General features: G+C 37.5%; 2 protein-coding genes, 1 long non-coding RNA gene and 1 pseudogene across 3 annotated transcripts; 2 read left to right on the top strand and 2 right to left on the bottom strand.

The window, feature by feature from the left end:
- Positions 1 to 722: 722 nt before the first annotated feature.
- Positions 723 to 9,099, top strand: LOC129768590 (programmed cell death protein 2). The gene is made up of 6 exons (XM_055770337.1): positions 723 to 984; positions 1,098 to 1,195; positions 1,277 to 1,586; positions 1,639 to 1,830; positions 1,884 to 1,991; positions 8,820 to 9,099. Exons 1-6 carry the CDS (start codon positions 808 to 810, stop codon positions 8,973 to 8,975), a joined length of 1,041 nt encoding a protein of 346 aa, XP_055626312.1. The 5' UTR covers positions 723 to 807; the 3' UTR covers positions 8,976 to 9,099.
- Positions 4,382 to 4,463, bottom strand: LOC129772264 (U4 spliceosomal RNA; annotated as a pseudogene).
- LOC129768591 (probable 3-hydroxyisobutyrate dehydrogenase, mitochondrial) lies at positions 9,003 to 14,435 on the bottom strand. The gene is made up of 3 exons (XM_055770338.1): positions 14,064 to 14,435; positions 9,535 to 10,040; positions 9,003 to 9,478 (listed from the first exon to the last, which is right to left on the bottom strand). Exons 1-3 carry the CDS (start codon positions 14,217 to 14,219, stop codon positions 9,163 to 9,165), a joined length of 978 nt encoding a protein of 325 aa, XP_055626313.1. The 5' UTR covers positions 14,220 to 14,435; the 3' UTR covers positions 9,003 to 9,162.
- A 6,492-nt stretch (positions 14,436 to 20,927) lies between these two features.
- On the top strand, positions 20,928 to 21,682 carry LOC129769647 (uncharacterized). Its single transcript, XR_008741934.1, has 3 exons — positions 20,928 to 21,081; positions 21,140 to 21,321; positions 21,385 to 21,682. It is a non-coding gene; the product is annotated as an uncharacterized LOC129769647 (long non-coding RNA).
- Positions 21,683 to 22,616: the final 934 nt, after the last annotated feature.

The raw sequence follows: 22,616 nt of genomic DNA, 5'->3' as shown, positions 1-22,616 counted from the left end.
AAAAAAAATAGTTTAAATTACAATCAGAACAACGTACTTCTATTAGGTAAATAACGCCAAGAAAAAAATTCATACAGATTTTAGCAATTTAAAACTGCCTTAGGATCGACTAATCTGATAGAGAATAGTTGGCCTCATACAAACGTATCCAGATGTCGAAACCATTCCGCCGTCAAAGCGAATTGAGATGGGTCAAGAATACCTCGTTGCACCTCAACATGAGTGATGCACAAAGTGACATTTGGTGCTGTCGGGGGAAGTTGTGCTTCTGGTGTTAAAATTTTAATCTTCGTAATATGGCACGTAGAACAATTAGTGATGAAGCACTGTTTCATACAAATATCGCTGCTGAAGTCATCCAATCAATTCATTCATTTATTGCACACAGCTCGCAGTGATTGTGTGAGATATGAGGCTGAATAGGGCAAAGCACACTGTCTCTTTTGCGTGCTGTGCGAGATCTCGGAAAGTCTACTTTCGAGAACTAAGCATACGATTTTTGACACCTGTTAAAAAACAAACAGTTGAATGATTTCATGAGAATTTTGGCTCAAATTATCATGCAACCGTGAGTACTTTCAACATTGTTTTGTCTCTCCATATACATTCCATACTGAATGCAAATAAATACGACACGATATTTTGCTCGCCAATACAGATATACTTCGCCTACTGCTCCACCTCTATATGTACCTCATTGCTGTATCATCAAGCAATGATAAATGAGTAAACATACGTTTCAAAACAAAACACACGTGCTCTTGAGTTCAGTCTGCGTGATTCGAGGTTTTTCTAGATCGAAACAAAATGTGTTCGTCTGTGGATCTTGGATTCATTGAATCAATTGAACCTTGGTTGCTTTATAGCAATTACTTTCCCAGTAAAGTTGGTGGAACACCATCTTGGCTAGAATTAGGGAATATTCCTTGTGCTAAGGATCTGTTGTGTGATTCGTGCAATGAACCCTGCTCATTCTTATGCCAGGTAAAATAACACCTTTAATTTATTTGAGTTTTTGTCATGTGAATGCAAAATCATAATCATAGACGATTTTCAGATTTCATCCCCGTTTCTCTTTTTTCCATTATTCGTTCTAGGTTTACGCACCACTTGAAGAGAAACCGAATTGTTTCCACAGAACACTATTCGTTTTCGTTTGTTTGAACGCGTCTTGTTATGAGCCGAACCAGAACAGGTATTTTAGGGAAACGATCGGTTCTAGACTTAGAGAGTGTGTTGTATTGAAGTGTACATACATAAATAATTTATTTTTCAGAAACATCAAAGTATTTCGAAGTCAGTTACCCTTGAGGAATGCGTATTATGATTGCAATCCTCCCAACGAAGAAGAACCAGCGGATCCGATTAAATCTTCTGTTCCACTTTGCGTAGTTTGTGGCTGTCGCGGACAACAGCTATGTTCAAAGTGCAAAAAGGCCAACTATTGTGGCGTTGTACATCAGCGTATCGATTGGAAGAACGGTCATAAAACGCAATGCGGAACCAGCGAGGAAACCACACCGGCCTCTTTTATTGGATCTGTTTTATTCCCCGAGTCAGGAATTGTTATTGAGCCGGAAGAAATGGTTAGTTGAGCATTTTGTTCTTTTATACTCGTGTTTATTACATTTGTTCCAGGATTCACAAGAAAAACTTTCTGAAGAAGAAAAAGAAAAGAAGCAGATGCAAGAGTATACAAAAATGGTGGAAGAGAGAAATATTGGGGAACTAAGCGAATTATCGGAGAATGAGTTTGACCAATACTCTGAGCAGGTTGAAGACAAACATTTTGCTGAGTTCAAGAAGCGAACTGCAAATGAGCCCCAACAGGTTTTCTATTTTAATAACTTTCTAGTCAATGATTACTAACTTTTATTCTATAGATTCTTCGATACCATCGTGGAGGCGTGCCACTTTGGCTGTCTCCAAAAATTCCCGAAGAAATTCCTCCATGTGAAGAGTGTGGAAGCCGGAGAGTTTTCGAATTTCAGGTATGATTCATTCGGTTTGTTCAACAAACACAGGGTATTAGAGTGATCGTATGTTCTGGTTTCTTTGGTGGAAGAAAGAGTCTCGTTGCAAAAACAAATCTGCGAACAGCTCTACGTTTTCGTTTATTTGGTCTAGGTCAAGCGTGGCCTAGGCCAAAGTAGTCCGTTTGAATTTAAATGCTTTTGTTGGAAATTTCTCATGTAGAACCCTGAGAACTATTCTTCACCGGAATATTTTAACTTACAAGACTAACTCTAGTAAGCTTTCTCATCCTATGTCCAGATAAGAGCAGAGTTTTTTTTTTCTATGGATGGTCAATGGTGAACGGATGTCGCTCAGTCCTAGTATCTACATTCGATATGACTGTTCAGAAATTTCTTTGGCAGACTATCTGTAACTGTGGTTTGAAAGCGACTTTTTCATTTTAACCAGGTCATTCAACCAGGAAATTTTACTGCCAACAAAGTACGATAGCGTTTTCAATTGGGTGCTCCGACAATATGATGCAATACACAGCAACAGAAGTCCGGCTTTACTTTCAACGCTGTAGTAATTGGCACTGCAAAATGTACCCGCATACTCCGCTCCGACGCACATTATCCAGGCGCGATTGCATGTACATCAAATCACAAGGCTAGTACGAATTTATCTCCCCCGCTCGGAAATGCACATGGTCGTGGGTTGTTGTGTCCCCAACCACATATGCTGCTAGATTGAAAAATCAAACAGCTCCACATTCGTTGGCAGTTCTAGACGCGACACATAAGTCCCCAACTGGTTGACATGATGGCTGGCCTGCACTAAACCAAAAATTAAATCATTTTCTCGTTGGAAGTCACGAGAAGCGTACGACAATTTCACGCAGATCATCAATCCTACTTCGACACGCGTAGGACAAGTATTTTCAAAATCTTGTTATGTTGACGGTTATAAACCATGTGCATCTCTATGGACTTGATCACGAACGTCACTTCACGGTGAAAACGAAATGAAGTGCATATAACCTTGATTTCGTGTTAACGGCGGAATGGTGTCGACATCTGGTTATACAATAGTTTGTATGATGTCAACTATTCTCTATCAGATTAGTCGGCCCTAAGGCAGTTTTAAATTGCTAAAATTTGTATGAAATTTTTTTCTTGGTGTTATTTACCTACTAGAAGTACGTTGTTCTGTTCCTAATTTAAACTATTTTCTATGAATTTTCAAATATTCTCACCAAAACTTACCATTACAATATAAAATTATCTTGACACACAATTTTTGTATGATATTTTTTCACTACTTGCAAGCAAAATTGGGTTTAGTTTACATAAAGTACTAATTTGATTTAGAAAAAATATTTTTCATAATTTTTTATTCTTAAAGTGTTTTCATTTCTTCTTCAAACCCATATGGCCATGCCTACTCCTCCATTTTGTAATACGAAGCTGTATGCCATCAACGCGGATACGAATCATTTCGTTTCCATCGTGAAGTTCGTGATCAGACCCTATAGGGTAAGTGTACCAATTATGGAGGACATATGTCACCAACTTGCAGAAATTGGCGAATAAATACTCTATTTTAGTTTAAAAGTGTACAAAACTATCCTTTTTCTAGCAGTTTGAACTCAGTTTTTGAAGATTCTCACTGATATTTCGATGATTAATTGACTAAATTGTATAAAAACATGTTTGAAAATGCCATTTCCATGTACCCATTATAGTAATAGTCGGTGTCACATGGAGAAGGTGTTAATAAGATTCAAATAATACTTCAATAATAATTTTTAAATAATACTATGTCGATGATTCTACACTCGACAAAAAATATTGGAAAGGAGCACGAAGTCGAAGTTTTTAAATGATTCTAGAATCCAAACACATGAAGATGGGATATACATAATTTTAAAGCTCCAAGTTTTGATATGTAATACTTGAATGCTTCTATCTTTCTGTGTGTACCGGATACCAAATATTGACCGGATAGGTAGGATACCGAATATTCGTTTCATTTCTAGATTAGACTGTTGTTATGTGCTTCCCGGTTGTAAAATAACTGCCTGCTCCTCGTTGCTAGACCTCTCTTCTAGCTGACAGAAGAATCACAAAGGCGTGACGGTTGTGATTAGAGATGAAACGCTATCCGGCTTGATACCGGATAGTTTCATTCAGTTCCATCACTTTCGTTTCGTTGAAGACGGCAATGAACTGCTCTTCTCAGAAGATTCGTCTCAAGATATTTTTGTAAGATGATTTTGATTTTAATGATGGTTAATGGTCCGAACTGAACATCGGGTCTTAAAAGGTTGCAATCAGATAATTTTGATCTTCTTCTAAGTAGTAAAAACGACCTCTGCAGCGTTTGAAGATGTTCTCATACGAAGTAAGTTCGGTGTTCTTTGTGCAGTCTCGGATTTTTTTTTTCAATTACAATAATCGCACCTCGGTATAACCTCATTGATTACGATATCGCCACTGTGCAAAGTTTAATTAGATACTCATTCTAAACGGAAAATATTCGTTCAAAATTTTTATTTAAAAATGTGTTTATTTCTCCCTTACATCTAACACTTTATTTGCATCATGTCACATACCGTTTCTCTCAATTTAGTATTTGCTAATAAAGAGACGAATAGCCGGCTTCGAAGCCGGATCTGATCATGTCCACATCAGCGCTACGTTAAAGAGTAGACATGAGAGCCCATCGTCTTGTCGAAGTTCCCTGTCTCAAAAGCTTCCGACAGATCACCTGAGATACGCACACCGTTCATCGTTACCTGAATAAGTCTTGTCATTTTTCGAGACAAGTCGTGTTCGTTCATGATTCTCCAAAGCAAATCGAAGAAGTTGTGGTGCGTATGAAGCTGATACTCGTGACACTTTTAGAGGATCCAACACAGTGGACCGTCATCGAACGACCGGGCATGAATCCGGTCTGATAACTTCCCATAAATTTACTGTTGACGAAAAAAAAATTCTCTCATCAATAAATGGGCATAAAATTCAGTAAAAAAATTGGAAGAACACATGCCACGGTAGCGGACTTGTATACCAGATTGAAACACGAAGCAGGGTAGATTGGGCTTGGGATCAACGCGTCTAAGGGTGGGTTTAGACTAGTGATATATTCATGTGAAGAAATATGATGAGATTTATAGAAATCGCATCAACAGTTTACACTCGCGTGAACTTCTATAATGAATATATTCATATTTTCGGTGAATTTATTCACCTGAAGTAGAACTGCATCCAACTTTAGTGATTTCTTACCAGTGAGAAATTCACAAGCGTTTATATATGCTGAATTTATTCAAGTTATATATACCTCGAATAAGTGTGTCATATTTATTCTCGCCCGTTTACACCTATATTCACGTGAATAAATCCATCTATAGCTATAGATCTCCCTAATGTAAACCCGCCATAAGACTGAACATACTAGCAGGAGGGACTGATCGTACCAAGCTTCATTCAATGTGTTTTTTGTGCAATTTCGCTGGTTCATGTCAATAACAGAGAGCAACTACGAAGTGTACAGTCTGCCCAAGCTCAAGCTGACGACGACCTTTGTGTTGCGTATGCAGATATCAACGTGATCGCGACAAACAGGAGGCTTTGTTATTCTTCAACATAATCTCCTTCTAGGGTTATACACTTTGTCCAACGATGCTCTAGTGGCTCTCTTCTGAACAATAGGATTTGACCAAGTTAGAAAAACAGCCAACCGTTTCTGTATTCACCTCCTCGTTTAAATAAACGAAGTCATTTATACAAATTGGGGAACAAATAGTTCTCCGTGGGAGCCAAGTCTTTCCATCAATTTTGAAACACGGTTTGTGTTCTTCCAAGAGATGCAACTAAGGGTGGGTTTAGACTAGTGATATATTCGTGTTAAGAAATATGATGAGATTTACAGAAATCGCATCAACCGTTTACACTAGCGCGAACTTATATAATATATTCATCTGAAGTAGAACTGCATCCAACTCTAGTGATTTCTAACCAGTGAGAAATTCACCAGCGTTTACATATGCCTGAATTTATTCTATACAGTCTATACATATATACCTCGAAGAAGTGTATCATATATATTTTCACCCGTTTACATCTATTTTCGGGTGAATAAATCCTTCTTCTTCTTCTTGGATGGCACTAACGTTCCAGTGGAACTTTTGCCTTCTCAAAGTAGCATTACTTGCGTCATTTTTATTAGTAATACTTGGTTGAGATTTCTATGCCGAATAACACGCCTTAAATGTACTCTGGAGTGGCAAGCTCTAGAATACGCGTGATCACAGTGCAAGCCGGAAGAATTTTCTTTGACGAAAAATCCCCCGGTCAGAACGGGAATCGAACCCGAACCCCCGGCATGATAGTATGGGACGCTAACCACTCGGCCACGGGAGCATAAAATATAAATATGAATAAATCCATCTATAGCTATAGATCTCCCTAATGTAAACCCACCATAACTAAACAGAATCTCGATACACACCCAGTTAGAGGTGAATAAACTGTAAAGTTTAAAGCCTCTCTAAAACAAAAAGATAAGATAAAACAGGAGAACGATGTACACCCGTTAGGAGGCGATTTTTGTAGTTTAATTCATTATGTACATGATGTGGTTGAATACTTTACAGAGCTTGGCGGAATTATTCTTTGAACGAGGAAGCGGCTATTGATGAGGCTGTAAGGCGAAATTCAGTCTTGTTGAATGCTCTCCGCAGATTCTAACACCACCAACCGATCTACGATTCCACAAACTAAAATCAACCCGGGTAAGGGAGCACTGCTCTCGAGGACATCCTATAGGAGATTCGACTAGAATTGCTTCGGCAGTCGCTCACAATAAAAAATTAATTTAACTAGAAAATGAATTGACTAGCGTTGACTAGCGAGGATGACTGGTGAACTAGTCCAGTTAGTGGTTACTTTAACTGACTCGACTAATGAACACAAATCTGCCTCTTCATTCAACTGACTTCAGTCCACACTTCCATTTCCCCCTGACAGTAATTTTATACCCGCGGGCGCAATCTTATTTCTACGAAAAGAAAGCATGATTTCTAATGCAAAAAAGAAGTCACCCCATCAATGGACGGTTTATTGTTTACCCATCGTGAACTCAAACCAACGAACTTAGACATTTATCAAGTATGCTATAAAGGTCCTCGCGTTAGTATTAGTAAATAGCGTGCAAAATAGCGCGCACACACACTGTATGCTTTTTTTTTACGTGTGAGTAATTTTCGTGTACGATACAAAAGAATCTAGAAAGAGAGGAGTGAATTCGTTTTGGGGGAAGTCACTTCATAATGCAATGAGGACAATTTGACTGGAAAGAATGAAATGATATAGTCGAGTCGGTAGAGGGAGATAGCGACTAAACGCCCGACTGACTGTTTAGTCGTTTTGGCGGAGAAACTGCGTGAAGAAGCCAAAAGTCATTACTAACTGACTACGGATATAGTCAGTCAGATAGTCAGCAGACTATCCTCAGTTGACTATGACTATGCTGAGCCCTGGTTGTGAATTTATAGGGAAAACTCTCTCTGTCCCTTTTTACATTACACATTCTAGATGACAGATTTTGTTCTGATACAAAAAATTGTCTGATCTATCTATACATTTAAAAATGGATTTCTGTCTGTCTGTCTGATTCTTATGGACTCGGAAACTATTGAACTGATCGACATGAAATTTGGTACGTAGGGGTTTTTTGGGGTCGGGGAAGATTCTTATGATAGTTCGAGACCCCTCCCCCCTCTGCCATACAAATGAAACACAAATTTCTACATTACTCGAAAATTAATCAAACAAATGAAACGAAAAAAAAAAAAAAAAAAAGGTTTTAGGAGAAAAGAAACGCTTCTTAAGTGGTTTGACATTCCTCCCCTTCTACATGGGTTGCGCTGAATAACTGAATCTGAATACTCTGAATCAAACTTGGCATATAGTGGTTTTAGGGATCGATAAACGTTTCTATGGTAGTTCGACACTTTTCCCCTCTCTCTAAGGGGAGGCTGCCATACAAATGAAACACAAATGGAGCCGAATTTGGAATGTGAGGGTTTTTGGGTACGAGAAATGTTTCTATGATGGTATAACACCCCTCCCTTCTCTGGAATGGAGAGGGGATTCCATAAAAATAATACACATATTCCAACCAAACATAACAATTGAAAATTTTCGGAAAACTCTGAAGGAAAATGGGAAAATTCGAAAAACTCAATTCGCACGTGTTCTACAATTACATATTGACTATCGTTGTTAGTCCATTTAATGTTTGCGGTAACGAAATTGATCTTCATTCGAAAGTGGAAATGGATTTTAATGTGATAAAACGCACTCCTATATCGTCTTTTATCTAAATGGGTCGCCGAATGTGTTGATAAGAGCAAAACTCGAGAAAGGAATTGTCTGATTTAGGTCTGTCTTAATTCTATCATATTTTATGTATCAAATATTTATTCCATGTAACGGAGGAACATGTTATTTGCAAGTGGTTTAAAAATCTTGAACGCGAATTGTGTCTGAAAATAAATGATATTATAATGTCGAGTATTGGTGGAAGTACTGAAATTTTATAGTCAAAAATAATTTTAAAAGCTAGTAGATCAATCAATGAACAATTCTGCGATTGGACCCATGAACGTGCGCTTAGTAAGAAAACGTGGATGTGATAACGAAAAATAAATTTTGGACGGACGATGTTTGCCGGGATAATTTATCAAATACCCAAATTTCCTTTAGGGTTGAACAGTATATAATGTATTCAACGCATTTAGTAACCAATCGGAAACAATATAGGTTAAATCTGTTAAATTGTTCTAAATTCATCAGATAATGCCACAGCTGCTGAACCATCTGAAAAACGACAACATTGACTGGGGCACTTTGGCCATCTACTCTTGCGAGCAAAGCTGCGATTCTACAACCCGATCGTATATGAGAGAATTTGTCTACAAACAGGATGTCATCAACACAGACCAATCTTAATTTTATCAAGCTTGGAACACAAACGGATAAGAAAAAATGGATCATTGTATTACAAAAGGTGTTCTTCGAAAATAAAACTATGTCTGTATGTTTATATGTTCTGTATGTCCGTTAAAATAGTAAATGCACTCTCTGGAAGACGTTTTGCTTTTTGAAAGAACGACCCCTGGCCATCACACGATACCTCTTAGGCTTTATCTTCATTCTTAATAAAATCGTAAACCACCGAGAAATCCTTGTTCGCCAAACCTTTTGCCATCAGCGTGCGGTAGATCTGGTGAGTAAGGGCACCTAACGGAATTGGCGTGTTGGAAGTGGTTGCCACCGCCGAAGCTATACCTAGATCCTTTGTGATCAGACCCGTGGCAAAACCTCCTGCGTACGCATTCGCTGCTGGAGCAGTTGGAATCACTCCAGGCACTGGGTTGTTGATTTCAGAGGCCCAACAACGACCAGTGGATGCGTTGATGATATCACTGAATACCTTCGGGTCCAAACCGAGTCTGTGAAAGGATTATAATTGATGAAAACGTTAATATATAAACCGTATACACCTCACCTAATGGCCAAGTTCATGCACTCTGCTAGACCACACATCGAGATACCTAACATCATGTTGTTGCACACCTTGGCGGCTTGTCCCATGCCATAACCTCCACAATGCGTAATCTTTTTACCCATGCCTTCAAGCAATCTTTTCACGCGGTCATATTCCTCCTGGGTACCGCCTACCATAAAGGTCAGCGTGGCATTTTTTGCCCCTGGTACACCTCCTGACACGGGAGCGTCCACGAAGGTCGCACCAGCTGATTTAACTTTCTTCTGCACGGCTTTGGCTACATTGGGATCGATAGTACTGGAATCCACGAAAAATGTCTTGGTGTTGACGCCACCGGACAGAATTGTGTCATAGGTGTTCGCCACAATATCGTTGTTCGGTAACATTGTGATGACGAAGTCCGAAGCCTTGGACAGGTCCGACACATTGTCGTAGGTGACTGCCCCCTTGGCCTTCAATGCCTCTTTTGCGTCCGCCGAGATATCGAAGACATGTAGCTTATGACCCTGTAATGATCGGAGGGTTATCATCAACTGTATATTCTTATTTGCTTATATAGATGATATCCGGGTTCGCGTAGATGTTCCCAAGAAAGGAAAAAATGTTTTTGCGGACAAGTTTACCGGTCAGTTGATGATCTGGCTAGGAATCTGCAGCTGTGGCCGGAAGATTCCGATTTCCATCACAACCACAACATGAACGAACAGCTATACATCAACAAATGACTGGAACCCACGATTGGAACGACGTGTATTGTCGTTTATTAGGTTCGTCCGGAGTCCCGCGAAGTTATGGATTTGGCGAGTTGCCAATATCGAAATATTGTTCAATCAAAATGTATTGGAGTATCATAAAAGCTAAGCTGAAGAACAGTGTAAAAAGTGACTAAAATGCCAGTTCAATGTCCAGATACCGGGAAAAAAAGCTGCCGATGAGATTGACCAGCAGCTTGTGTAGAAGTTGAACGCATGTATCAAGCCTAAAGTTCGAATTTTCATTCGAGAGGATTAAAAATATTGTATCTTTAAACTACAATAAATAAAAAACATTTTCTTCTAATTACAGTTTATGTTAAAACTGGATTCACTTAGAATCCAGATTCACTGCTCATTTTATAGCAGCGATCGTAGTACGCGCATCCGAAATCATTAGGCATTAGGCAATTAGGAAATCAAATTGTTTGGAAAACCTTAATCTTTCAACGGTAAACGTTTCATGTTGATCCGTTTTGTTTTGAAAAAGTAGTGAAGGATGGAGTTCGAGAGAAGAAATCATATTGGACATTCAAGTTAAAAATCAGGCGTGATCAGGCACTAAAATCGCTGAAAGTGGCTGTATCGACAGTGTATGATGTGCTGAAACGCTTCCGTGGACGTAAAACTTTTGTTGGGATGGATCAGAGGACGCGTCGTAGTGGAACATACTATCGGAAGTTAAGGTTGAAGGTATTGAGAACAGTTATGGCAAACCCTGGACTCTAGGACTGCCCAGAAACGCAACTCTAACCAAAGTACCATCCAGAGGATCCGTATGCGGGAAGGTTATCGTAATTTCTGTGCCTGAAAGCAATCAAACAGGATGCTGAAGCAAAATCTGGTAGCCTAAAGGGGCCCTGTACAACAAGGTTTGGACGATGTACGAAGCATGCATCCTGATGGATGAAGAGACGCACGTGAAGGAGGATTTTGGACAGCTCCCAAGCCTGAAATTCTATAAGCCCACTACCAGAAAAGATTTCTCCAGCAAATTTAGGTTCGTTTTTGCTGATAAATTTTCCAGGAAGTTCTTGGTTTGACAAGGATATTGCAACTTTAGATAGGAGACAAAGGTTCTCGTCACAAACAAGACAATGAACTCGAAAATGTATATAATATAATTTGTTTTTTGGTTCCGCATTCGTTTCGGTCATTGTTTTTAAGTGGTTTTAAACTTTGCAGTTCATTCGCCTCCAAAGGTTCCGGATTCTAAACGAATCAAGCTTTAGTCAAACAAATTCCGTGATATGATCAAGCTTTAGTCAGACAAATTCCGTGATATGATTTTTTTTATTACGCTTACGTGGTTTTTTCTTCCAAAATTAAGAAACAGCATGCTTATGTTTTTTGAGACACGGCGACGAATCTACGTTCTCCTGATGAAAATCCGATATTTGTTCATTTGTTTCATTCCTTTCTTTTCTAAATTGTTATGATCGAAGATAATTTAAAAAAAATGTCCAGTCAGAGTGAACCAAGTGAAAAAATGTCACCTGGAGTACTATTGCCTTTTAAATCTCTGTCCTCTATAACTAAGTCTTTCTCAATAACATCCTCCTTTCATGCTGTGAGCCCAAATCTTTGTTAATTTTGGATTCAGAATCTTTAATAAAGTGAAAAACAAAATTATGTACCTGCTGGACACGTAAAAATAAAATAAAATAAAATTTTGGAAGTGGAAAATTTAAAAGTTAGTTTTTTTTTTATTTGTAATTATTAATTTCATCCCTAAAAATTCATACTAAACTTGATTGTTTCTATCAATCAAATTAAAGCTTTCTAAGCACTCTACAATTTGTTCTTTGACGCCCAACTTCTATCTCTTTTAATTTCGCTGCAATATCGATAAAAACAATTCCTGATGAAAATTTAATCAAAATCTTCAAAAGGACGTTGAGCAATCGAACGGTACTGTACTGGCGACATCAGCAAGCTCACGACACAATAATTATGCCAGCGGAATATCACCATCATCATTCCAGGAAAGTTTGGCTTCCTCAGGCTATTTTAAATAGTCTCAGATTTAACCTTATTGATTTTAGAGGGTGAAAGTATTTCAATTGCATGCAATACCTAGAGCGCATTTAAATACAGTAATAATGCTGAATAACATGAAGGTTGAAAAGGACACATATTCTCCATTTATTGCAGTCTTCGTTTAACTAATCGAACTAATTAATCGAAAATGGCGATAGTGCTGATTCAGGTTCTTGATTATGTCCAGCTGCTGAGTTACCGAAGTAAAGATTTGTGGAAAATTGTAAATTTATCGATTCGAGTTTTGGTCGGAGAGATTTTGGGTGCGCTGTACAGTTATCAACGACCATGACAACCTTTGAGAAGAAATAGATATAAGTATGATACATTACCATTACACATAATTCCAGAATTAATACCTTTTTAATTTCTTTGGAAATTTTTTGGTCAAGCTGCATGATCCATTTCTCAAAAAGCATTAAGGCCGTCCAGGCCTTGGTGTTGCTCTCGTATATCATAGGTTATGAATTCTTATAGAAAATCGCATCAACCGTTTACACTAGCGTGAACTTCTATAATGAATATATGCATATTTTCGGTGAATTTATTCACCTGAAGTAGAACTTCATCCAACTTCAGTGATTTCTCACCAGTGAGAAATTCACAATCGTTTACATATGCTGAATTTATTCAAGTTATATATACCTCGAATAAGTGTATCATATTTATTCTCACCCGTTTACACCTATTTTTTAGCACATCCGAGATGAATTTACAAGACTGGGATGTGCTCCTTTACCGGATCATGCAAACACAAATATGTTACCAATCTAGGGTTAATATGAATATCAATTGGTCGGTGTTAAGTCAGACCGGACCAAGTGGCATTTTTATCATTTCGAGTAAAACGAGTTTGAAGTTTGGTGCTACAAATGGTTTCTATTGAGCGTTCAAAACAATTTCGATAAGTTATTCTTGCTGTACGCGTGATTTTCCAAATCCGATAAATGTAGAATGTAGCTTACAAATTTAACATAATGTAATCAATAACTCGAAATTTCTAGTTAAAACAAAGGGTTTCTATTGAGCGTTCAAAACAATTTCGATAAGTTATTCTTGCTGTACGCGTGATTTTCCAAATCCGATAAATGTAGAATGTAGCTTACAAATTTAACATAATGTAATCAATAACTCGAAATTTCTAGTTAAAACAAAGGGTTTCTATTGAGCGTTCAAAACAATTCCGATAAGTTATTCTTGCTGTACGCGTGATTTTCCAAATCCGATAAATGTAGAATGTAGCTTACAAATTTAACATAATACAATCAATAACTCGAAATTTCTAGTTTTGTGACTTTGTTCGCTCTGATTTAACACCGACCAATTTATGCGTAACTATCCACGGAACCGCATTGGTTGGCAACGAACGTGTGTTTTGAGTGTATATAACTCACCAACTATATTGATGATATTCAATCGACATGAAGCGCGAGAAGCTTGTGTACGTAAAGCGAAATAAGTCAAACGTGTGCGTAAAATTTCGTGCCGTGCCCCCAACTCAGAATGAGAAGACAAACCTGATGGATTCCTAAAATGCATGGCAAAAATGAATATTGCCACCTGATTGATCAGTCAACAACGAATTCAAATTAAACTTCTTAATCAACGACATGGGATCTTCCAAATGATACAAACTGATGCCTAAATTAGAGTTACATCTACTACGCATTTATAATGACGTGTTGATCACCGGCGATTGGTGAGCTTGTACGAAACATTATATTACATAATACTCACCTTTGCCATCAGGTTACTAGCCATAGGTCCGCCCATGTTACCCAAACCGATGAATCCCACATTTTTCGGGCCACTGCAGAACGTTCGAGCGAGTAATTCCGTAAACTTAGCCGCATGCTTCGGGCTGCTGGAAAACGACAAAACGCGAGAGGCCATTTTTGCAATTCACAGTTATATCGAATTAAACAAGAACCACGATTCTTCGATCAATAAGTTTGAAGCATTCGATCGTTCACGCGAAAAACGCACGACGCCCCCTTTTAGGTTGAACTAAATTTGCCAACTAACTGAGCGAAAGTGGACCCTGCAGTTGTTGTCGATTCACAAAATATGCTAATCTCCGTTCGCATGACCGTCGCTGTCTCTGTGCGGACGCACACCATGGTAGGTGGATGACGTAGAGATCAACATGGGTACGAAACGGTGATAAGAATAACTTGTCTTATTTTAGTTGAATGGAGAAGAACGATAGAGAGGCCCGAGTCTGTCTATGTTTTTGATGAGACTAGGATGAGTGGTAAGGAGGATCAATATCCAAAGTTTGTATAACTCTCAGACACATTTGCATGTATCAGGTTGTATTATTCGCATCATGTAGTAACATGAAATTTTGCAAAAACAAAAGGATGATCATATGGTTGAGTCAGTTCAGAAGATACTTGTTGGTTCCATAAAGTACCAATAAAGTATTCAATTTGGCATTCTACTATGGTAGTAGTATATTCTACCGACTCCCCTGGGTGACCGGTATTTGTTGTCCTCCAACGCAATACCGTTTTGTCTCAAATTTCGCACACTTGTGCTTTGTTGGCCACCAATCAGTTTCTCATTACTCAAGATGATAATGTTAATAAAACTTAATAAAATAAAACTTATTTACAAATACATATTCATGGTAAAAAACTAAAAAAAAGTACATATACATATTTACATATAAAAATATGTATATGTATTTGTCTCAAATTCCGAACAATATTTTAATACTGATTTTAATGAAGATTTCTGCATACACAATCATTTGTTCATCCATTTATAGTAGACCAGCTGACCCGGCAAACGTTGTTCTGCCATATAAATTATTTCTAGTGAAAGTTTTAAGTGTTAACTGAAACATATATAATTTATTGTAAACGTGTTTGAATGTTCCAACGATCTATAAAATTAATCGAATGTGATCAACAAAACAGGACGAATGAAAAGATTTGAATGAAAATGTGTACAATGTTTCTTGATTCATTGTATTTCATTAATGTAACTGATATGTTTGATCTCTTCAAAGTTAAACGTAAGGTGGAAAAAGTAATATTTTTTTGTCGTAAAGTAGAAAAATGAAATGAAGAAAATCAACATCAATTTCGTTCGTATGTTGTCTCGGTGGAAAAAACGCGCTTGTCGTTTTCAAGATGGACGGTTAGATTTATAACTGTGATAATGAAATGGGAACCAAGGAGCTGGAATTGCCAGGTGGTTCGTTTTCGACAGTCTGAGGATTAGGCATGGAAGATGCGAGAGGGGATGAAAAATGACAGCGACTATTTTTGTTTATAAACAAACCAGATCCAATTTGTATGCTACATAGCGTTTCCTGCACACAATTACCTACGCTGGGCCGGATTCAATCGAACTAGCTATTGTGTCTCACAACCCGCACGATCAGTTGAGTCTCTAGCTGAAGCAGCAGTCGCCGGGAAACGACATGCCTGGATATCCACAGCGTACCGCTGCGCTCACTCAATCGTAATGGATCGTCAACGACTAAAGTGATCAAAGCGAGTGGAACTAAGAGCAGTACGGTACAAGCCCGCCGGTTTCATATACCCACTAGCACAGCTCCCACAATCGCTGAATTACCAATCCCAGCAGCAACGGCAACAACCTCCAAGTCCCGTAAAACAGCAATGAAGAAAATAACTTGCAGCAATGCAATGATACCAACAGCTTAAACATGCAAATACATAGCGGTATGCACTCCTCAATTGCATGCCATTTGTAATCCTCTTTCTCGGAAACTCTAGCCGTTTATTTGGCCGCTGTCAATTCGAACTCAAGTAATGGCTGAACAGCAATTCTGACATAACGTTCCACCTTATTATACCGCCTTGATGGGAACAACGATACGTCAGACAACTTCAATGGAGTTGATGTACCTGCCTATTTTGTAGCGCAATTTTTTGTCGTTTTCATTCAATAGAGTATTCACATTGGTATTCTGAATTTAAAATACAGACATATTTCATCCACATTCACGGACTTGCAAATGTATTTAATGTTTTACATCGAATTGCAGAACTCAGGATTAATATGAACATTGAGTGTTTTGCTCAGCTGAGGCGAATATGATACTGCCCAACGATTGTCAGATTGAACATCTGCATTATTGATTTCTGTGGATGATTGTCTGCCATTGTCAGTATTTTTTCGTTGTTATATTGGACATCTGGATACGATTGGGATCGTTGGTGCAATCTTTAGGTAATCGCTTGTTACATCCGCCATGCAAGGCGTTGAAAGTTTCAGATCCACGCATAAACCATGTTTGTGGTAACAATATCGAACAGTCACCCGTATCCCAGAATCCGATTGATTTGAAATTCGACTTCATGATTCGATCGAAATCATCTTTTGCATTCCCAAATCCGATCCTCTCAAATTCAATCGTTCTATGTAAATGTGGCGACCCAATGAGGTACATATAGAGGTGGAGCAGTAGGCGAAATGTATCTGAATTGGCAAGCAAAATATCGTGTCGTAATTATTTGCATTCAATATGGAATGTGTATGGAAGAAACAACACAATGTTGAGAGTTCTCACGGTTGCATGATAATTTGAGCCAAAATTGTCATGAAATCATTCAACTGGTTGTTTTCTAACTGATGACTATTATATCGTGGCTTATTTCGATTATTCATGTGGTAGAAAGGTCCAGAGAGCAGTCGAAACATCAACTTCATAACGGTAAAATAATGAAATTTCGTTTGTTTCTATGAACGTGGGGGAGTGAAAATGGCACATGGAAACATCACTTTTATCCTATCCTATCACATTAGCCTCATATTCAGCGGGAGATCTACAAAAATGTACGTTTTTAATTGATGAATTACTTCCTGAAAATAGCATTTTTACATGGATGCGGTGGACAATCAAAGATAAACACAACGACTGACGTCACTATTTGCGAAATAGTTATGGCAGCGCATGCTATGTCGTTCGAAACTACATTACCATTTCATTACCTTTTTTCCAGGACATTGGTGACGACCTTGCCTTGCCGCAAAACAAACTACAAAATGATTCATCCGCATTTGTGGAGCAATTTCAGATTGGCAGACCCGCAAAAACAACTTCAAATTGATTTTAACAATGATTAATTTAAAATGATTACTCGATGTCGTTTGAATACATAGAAGACAAAGTTCTGACCCTAACTCACCTTTTTATGAATTTTCTCGCATTTTCTTGCACCAAAACTTTATCTATAATATAAAGTCATCACCAGACACGATTTTCGTTCAATTTTCTCCACTTGCGGAGAATGTATTACCTTTTTATATAGAAAACATTTGATATGTAGAGCTAATTTTTCATTTAAAATTTTCGTTTTAAAAGTGGGTTTATTTCACCCGAAAATCCATAACCATTTTTGGTTTACATAAATGGAACACGGAGCTCAATGTCTGCTATGTCGAGTTGTATGGCAAGGTTGGCACATTTGCACAACTCGATTGGTTTCTAGTCGAACGGATTACAGAATGCAAAATTGCAATCCGTTCGGGTAATTCTGACTCGATCGGTTTTCAGAATATGGGTTGGTAGTTGATCTGTAGACAGATCTGGAATTTCTAAGGAAATTACATTATCGATATCCCTTGGCCTATCGATTTTGTCCAAACTGAAAGCTAACCACTAACTAACCAAACTGAAAATGTGTGTATGAGGTAATCCTCGTGTCTTCCATTCAACCGAATGTATCCAGCAATATGTGGGGCCAAACCCGACATGACCTATTTTTTGTATGAACACACGCTCTTAACATCTCATCTCACATCATCGTAGAATGGCATTGTCCTGATCATATAGAATCAGCATATGATACAATTCAAAATGAAAAATGATGTTCATAATGAATAAATTACATTTAGCGAGATCTCGTTGATTAATGTTTGTGCAATATCCGTCTTGTCCCTTCAAAACAGCTGGGGGATTTTAAAGCCAAATTTAAGAAAAAAAAATCAGATTTTATTGTCTGCATAGGGCCATACTAATCGGCAGTGTCTTAGAATATCAACAAATATTCACGAGAAACGAATATGATTTTGTTCCTTTGACTTTTTTTCAGGTTGAAACACACTGCCCTCATTATATTGATGACAATAACAAACGAGTTCATTTTGTTCATATCGCTGTTGCATGAGCAAATTTGCTATAATGAATGAATGCGACATTGAGTGGGGTTCAAAATTTCGCTGTTATTTATACTTTGGATATCAAAAGCAATAAATTGATATTCATCACATCCGAAACGATATTCGTTCTGGCAGTGAATTTAAGTTCAAAATAAATTTTATTTGGCGAGACGGTAGCAACGGCATATGCAGAATGGATACAACAAGTGGTTTTAGCTACCGTCAAGTCATTTGCGACATCGGGAATTTCATAAGGTATTTCCGATTAGGGCATCCGGCAACTGCAAAACCCAACCGCACACAGCAGCCTCAGGTTAGAAGTTAACAACAGCTGATATTCATTTGGCTGAAACGAAATTCAGTTCTGACGTTTCCGATAATCAAGATGAAAATGACACTGGGTGGAAAAAATAAACATCAAAACATATTGAAGGACAAAAGTTCATTTGTTCATATTCAATGGTTGCCTGGATCTGTCATTTTAATTTTCGTTCGGAATATATAGGTTTTCGATGCAACCTAGCCCGAAAATCTATGCGTTTGATCTTAGTGAAGATGATTTATTCCAACACTGCTAATCGGTATCAAATATATAGTAATCGGTATCCTAGCGGTATCGTATATAGTTTTCAACCTATTCTCATGCCTACCAAGTTTTTTGTGCATAATTTCATCGAAATCGGTCGAGCCGTTTCGGAGGAGTTCGACCACGAACATCGTGACACGAGATTTTTATATATATAGAGACTCTAACCTTTTTTTTACACTTAACATGAAAGCAGTAAACAAAATAGTTAAAACAACCACAAAACCAATTATTTATAACAGTGAAGTCAGTAAATTTACAATTATAAATTAAGTGTTCGGAATTCGTGACAAAACGGTACATAGTTGCAGGACGCAAAGAACGCATTTTTGTAGGCCTGTGTTGAAGAAAGCGCCTTATGCTTATGCAATGAATGAGCACATGAATGGCGTATTTTTATTTATTAACCCTTAACACCTTCAACATCGAGGAACACCTCACTCGTGGTACACTTGCATATCATGGGGCGATAGGACTCTCAGTAGAGTAGTGAAATTACTCATCAAAGCATTTGTATTTGGTTCGCTCCTTTGGAGTTGAATCGTAGGCTGAGGAGTTAGGCCTTCTACACATTGACAACCGCAACCCGATCTATGTTGGCGATGTCAATCGCATCTCCAACTCAGCTCTGCACATTGAGGCAACTCAAACGTGATGAAATCATTAGGTTTTCATCCGTCATCATACACTGGCAGTGATGCCGTTTCTTTATTTACTGAAAGAAATCATGAGCAATTTATGAAAAATGTTTTTGAAAAAAAATACAACTTTACATGAGATTTTTCTTAACATGAGCGAAATTAGAAAACAAAAGTATTTAGTTGGGGAACTCGGAATTGCAAATACATGCAAATCGGGGGCATTTTTGTTCCGACTGAAATGTGTTTGTCTAACACAGACTTCAAAACCAAGATGTCATCATATCAAACGTAAATAGACTGTCATTAAATTTACTTGTAACGAAGAATATAATTTATCCAAATGCATGAATAGACCTCACATGGCATTATACTACCTTTTTACTCACAAAGCAAATATATTGAATTCCATTGAATTCGGAAATTGTTTCATTCAATCAAATAAAATCAATACAAACACAAATGATTGCTAAGCTAAGGTAGTCCCATGTCAACCTTGCGGTTATATCATAGATATAACCCACCCTTTTTGTCCATAGTAATCAATCGAGACTTTTATCTCGGTGCCATTCACTTCACAATCGAAGGTTTTCCGGTTATGTACCGTTTGACAATAATTAACCAAAACATCAAAGCTGAAATAAATAAACTGGGTTATTTATAAAAAAATGCCAAATGAGAGTTATCCTTTATATTTTTTCCATTTAAATCTATCAAGCTTACCCTCATAGAACATTTATTACTTCATTTCTAAACTCATAAAATTTAGTTCGTGGTCGCGCAAAATATATATTTTTCACATTTATTGAAATAATCATTAAAACCTCAAGGTAAACTTAATGAATGCTCTATATACAACAATTATTATAAACCTTGAATAATCTATCAAGCATTGTTCAAAATTAAGTTAGGAATTTTAGTTTTGTTCAATATGATAGTGAAGACATTTTTTCGTACCATGTGAATACATCTGCAAAAATCCCCTGGTAGCCATGATTGAAACTCAACGAACGAAGAAATTGAAATGTCAACAGCAATTCAACGAAAAGGTTGCCGACACACATCGCGCGCGACTCGACATGCTAGGTTAAGGCCATCTACACACTAGGCAACCTAAGTTGGAAAGCAACTTAACGAATCTGTCAAAAAAGTTGAGAACATGTGTAATCAAATGGGAGCATACACACTAGGCAACTGGCAACTTTGGTCGGACCAACTTTTTCGATTCAACTCAGCATGTCGAGTCGCGCGCGATTTGTGTCGGCAACCTTTTCGTTCAATTGCTGTTGACGTTTTGATTTCTGCGTTCATTGAATTTCAATATCTGTCAGTGGTGATGCAAAACAGTGTTTACAATATTGGCGCATCTGTTTCTATGAACGAACGAGATGTAAGTATTTTGCTACTTTGGTTTAGTTTATATATAATATATATTCGTTTGACGTTAGGAAATGCCATCAATATGCAAGTTCTCTTGATATACCGTCCGGGAAGAGTGCTGAATTGGTCAAGGATGCGTATAATATTGGAGATTGAGCAAGAAGCACAGAATCCGCTGGATGTGTTTTTTCCAAGTTAACAGCAATTGTTGCTGTCTGTTGTTATCAGCGAGCCGAAATAAGTATGTTAGGTAAATATGTCACCTTTAGCTTGATGCCGTCGGTTATAATAATGATTCAACAAATACCAACAGATAGCCTAAGATTGGATAATTCTGGTCAGATTTCCCGGGAAACCGTTATCATCCCTGATTCTCGATTGTACCATGTGCGAAGGTGCGGTCTGCGAATATGTGACCCCTGGGAGAATTTTTTATATTTAGCGTTAGTGTATACATAAATCATTCTTTAGAAGAATTGTTGAAAATTTTTCTGTTTTCTTTATATAATTCTTTTCGGCTGTATTCTTATTTCAATGATTTTTTTATGTTTGTAAATATTGTTTGCTGGTTTGTGGTATTACTCCAACGAAAAATAAATATATACATCCATTTTTTAGAAATATTTAGAATTTAGAAAAAAAGCAGAACCAAAAAGAAATTCTGAAATCTATTGTACACATGGAGGAATATTAACACAACGGTACATTTTTTAAATAAAAATGGTATTATTGTTTGATATATGAGATGAAACACCTTCGAAAAAAGTACATCCAGGAATGCCAGATAAGCAGATTTTTTTTCTGCTATAGTGTAAATTGTATTTCAAATGTGCCCTTTTGATTCTATTGTAGTTTTAAGAAGCCGCGTATGCATTTAATTTGATTCGATGATTTCTGAAATTAAGTTTTTATTTATTTTTTCTTTGCCTGGTGTCAAGAAAAATCCCAAGTAAAGTAGTTTTTTTCAAACCAATTTTTCATAATTTGCTCTCCGTATGATTTTTTCGGCAGTTAAATAAATGGCATCTCTGCCAGCGATTAGGCAGTTTATGATGACGGATAAAAACTTAACGAATTCATCGCGTTCGAGTTGTCTCAATGTGCAGAGCTGAGTTGGCGATGCGATTGACATCGCCAACATAGATCGGGTTGCTGTTGCCTAATGTGTAGACGGCCTAAATCGAAAAAGTTGGTCCGACCTAAGTTGCCAGTTACCTAGTGTGTATGCTCCCATTTGATTACACATGCTCTCTTTCCAACTTAGGGTGCCTAGTGTGAGATGACCTCAAGATGTTCATTTGCGACGAATCAGATTAATTAATCCTTTGCGGTCGTTTGAAATTTGGATATGGTTGTCACACTGGTCAAAATTACTTACACTTGAAAGAGCAGTGATACATAACTTGATAACTTGTAAGATTATGAAAGATAAACAAGATTTATTTTTTGTAAACTTTGGATGTGTATTCACCGAAATAAGTGTAAAGCACTTTGTGGTTTTCAATAATGTTATAATTCTCCGACGTGTGATATCTTCCGAAACAG

The sequence above is a fragment of the Toxorhynchites rutilus genome, chromosome 2 (assembly GCF_029784135.1).
Source record: "Toxorhynchites rutilus septentrionalis strain SRP chromosome 2, ASM2978413v1, whole genome shotgun sequence".
NCBI classification, from domain to species: domain Eukaryota; kingdom Metazoa; phylum Arthropoda; class Insecta; order Diptera; family Culicidae; genus Toxorhynchites; species Toxorhynchites rutilus.
This window is presented reverse-complemented; position numbering and strand designations above follow the sequence as displayed.

Excerpts from the sequence above, each read along its gene's own strand:
- LOC129768590 (XM_055770337.1), top strand. The coding sequence starts at position 808 with ATGTGTTCGTCTGTGGATCTTGGATTCATTGAATCAATTGAACCTTGG. Across the intron at positions 1,196-1,276 it reads TATGAGCCGAACCAGAACAG|AAACATCAAAGTATTTCGAA; the intron begins GTATTTTAGGGA and ends TTTATTTTTCAG. Across the intron at positions 1,587-1,638 it reads TTATTGAGCCGGAAGAAATG|GATTCACAAGAAAAACTTTC; the intron begins GTTAGTTGAGCA and ends CATTTGTTCCAG.
- LOC129768591 (XM_055770338.1), bottom strand. The coding sequence starts at position 14,219 with ATGGCCTCTCGCGTTTTGTCGTTTTCCAGCAGCCCGAAGCATGCGGCT. Across the intron at positions 10,041-14,063 it reads CTAGTAACCTGATGGCAAAG|GGTCATAAGCTACATGTCTT; the intron begins GTGAGTATTATG and ends CGATCATTACAG. Across the intron at positions 9,479-9,534 it reads TGCATGAACTTGGCCATTAG|ACTCGGTTTGGACCCGAAGG; the intron begins GTGAGGTGTATA and ends ATCCTTTCACAG.